At 42.8% G+C, this 1,843-nt stretch overlaps 1 protein-coding gene across 1 annotated transcript in view; it reads left to right on the top strand.

Annotated features, from left to right (window-relative positions):
* The first annotated feature begins 332 nt into the window (after positions 1–332).
* Positions 333–1,843, top strand: part of LOC140328609 (lens fiber major intrinsic protein) — an 8,387-nt gene continuing 6,876 nt past the window's right edge. The window contains exon 1 of the mRNA XM_072408359.1: positions 333–949. Within this exon, the coding sequence (XP_072264460.1) occupies positions 590–949 (360 nt within the window). The 5' untranslated portion in view covers positions 333–589. The remainder of the gene's footprint in view (positions 950–1,843) is intronic.

The following is a 1,843-nucleotide window of genomic DNA, read 5'->3' on the forward strand; positions in this document are numbered from 1 at the left end:
ATCATGTGCTCTCTCACACTTTATTTCAGTTGAAATTGAGTCATATTTGTATTATAAAATATGTGTTTTAGAAGAATGTCAGTACTTCTCCCACACACTACCATTTAGCAGCTTGTTTAAACTAACATCTAGCCAAAACAATCTGGTGTGGTCTTATATTTAGAGCTACCCAGAGGGAGGAGACAGAATACAAGAGAAGAGTTAACCACTGTCCCTCTAACTCTACCCCTCCCATTAGGGGGTGGTGTGTCTCTGTATAGGGGGATTAAACATGTCACAACCTCTGCCCCTTATAAATCCCCCCGCCACTCTATAAACAGGTTGGGGGGGAAGTATCCACAGCAGTTGGGAGTTTGGAGCAGTTACTCTGTCCGTGGCTTTTTTGGGGCTTTTTTAACGTTTTGTTTTTCTTTGTAAGTTTTCATTTTTTGTTAACCTATTTGTTTTTACCTAAATTTGGAAAATCTTAGGTTATCCTCTCCTTACGTTTTGGGGAGACTAAATATACTGGGGCATCTTCCACCCACAGTATAAATCTCCCTTTACCTACTGTTCTTTTTCTCCCTATTTTCACAGAAAGCCCCCAATCATGTGGGAGTTCCGCTCATTCTCCTTTTGGAGAGCTGTTTTTGCTGAATTTTTTGGTACTATGTTCTATGTTTTTTTTGGCTTGGGTGCATCCTTGAAGTGGGCTGCTGGCCCAGCTAATGTATTGCTCATTGCATTAGCATTTGGTCTTGCACTGGCCACTATGGTCCAATCTATTGGCCATGTGAGCGGTGCCCATATTAACCCAGCAGTCACCTTTGCCTTCCTCATCGGCTCACAGATGTCCCTGTTCCGTGCCATTTTCTACATAGCAGCACAACTCCTGGGAGCAGTAGCTGGAGCTGCCGTTCTGTATGGTGTCACTCCTGCAGCAATACGTGGCAACTTGGCCCTTAACACGGTAAATACTCACCGTTAGAAACAAAATTGTGAAAAATGTTCCTCTATTTTTGCAGTGTGCTTTTAAGTCTTACATTACTTAACCTGTTTTGAGGGTGTTTTCCTCCTAAGATCATTCTACTCACTGTTATGTCAAGCTGCTAGTCTGTCAGTTTCTTACATTTGACAAAAGAGGTTCAGAAGGCAAAGTATAGGCCTTTAAAAGTTATTACCTAAATCAGACAATTAGGAATATTACAATGTACAATCTTTGAAGACACTAGATTCCTTTTTTATGTATACTCACAAAGATGAAGTAGCAGAGTACATAACGATATACAGATTCTGAATCAATAGAATGAAGGTTTCCCACTGGAAAGGTAAGTACTGAACCTCTGCTATTATAGGAATCATCATGTAAATGCAAAGTAATTGTCAATATTGTTCACTAAAGAGCTAGATTACCACCAGGAACACGTGTTCAGGAGGAACTAAACCTAAAAGTGCCCAAAACAAAAAAAATCCACTTACCTTCATTCCCGCAGGGCAGTCCGAGGTCTCTTCCATTGGGTCCTGCGTTATCCCGGCATCTGTCAGCCGGGCGCCGCCATCTTCTTGTTTTCTTCCAGGTTCCTCTTCCTACCTCACCCAACCCACCCGTGAGATCGGGTGACGTGGGTTGAAAAAAAAAAACTCGCCAATCTCACTGCACATATGAAAAAAAAGGCTCCTTCTGCGCACGCCTGAGATGCTCGGGCATGTGCAGAAGGAGCACCCAAGAGCCTACGTCAGGCATCCCAGGAGGCTTTGCGCCCCCATTCATTCTCGAGAAATAGGGGGTGGTGCTGTTGTCAACCCTTTTATGTAGAGTGAAATTTCTGAGTTTAGGTACGCTTTAAGACGTAAAATTGCACAT

Source organism: Pyxicephalus adspersus, chromosome 1, assembly GCF_032062135.1.
Source record: "Pyxicephalus adspersus chromosome 1, UCB_Pads_2.0, whole genome shotgun sequence".
In the NCBI taxonomy this organism is placed as follows: Eukaryota; Metazoa; Chordata; class Amphibia; order Anura; family Pyxicephalidae; genus Pyxicephalus; species Pyxicephalus adspersus.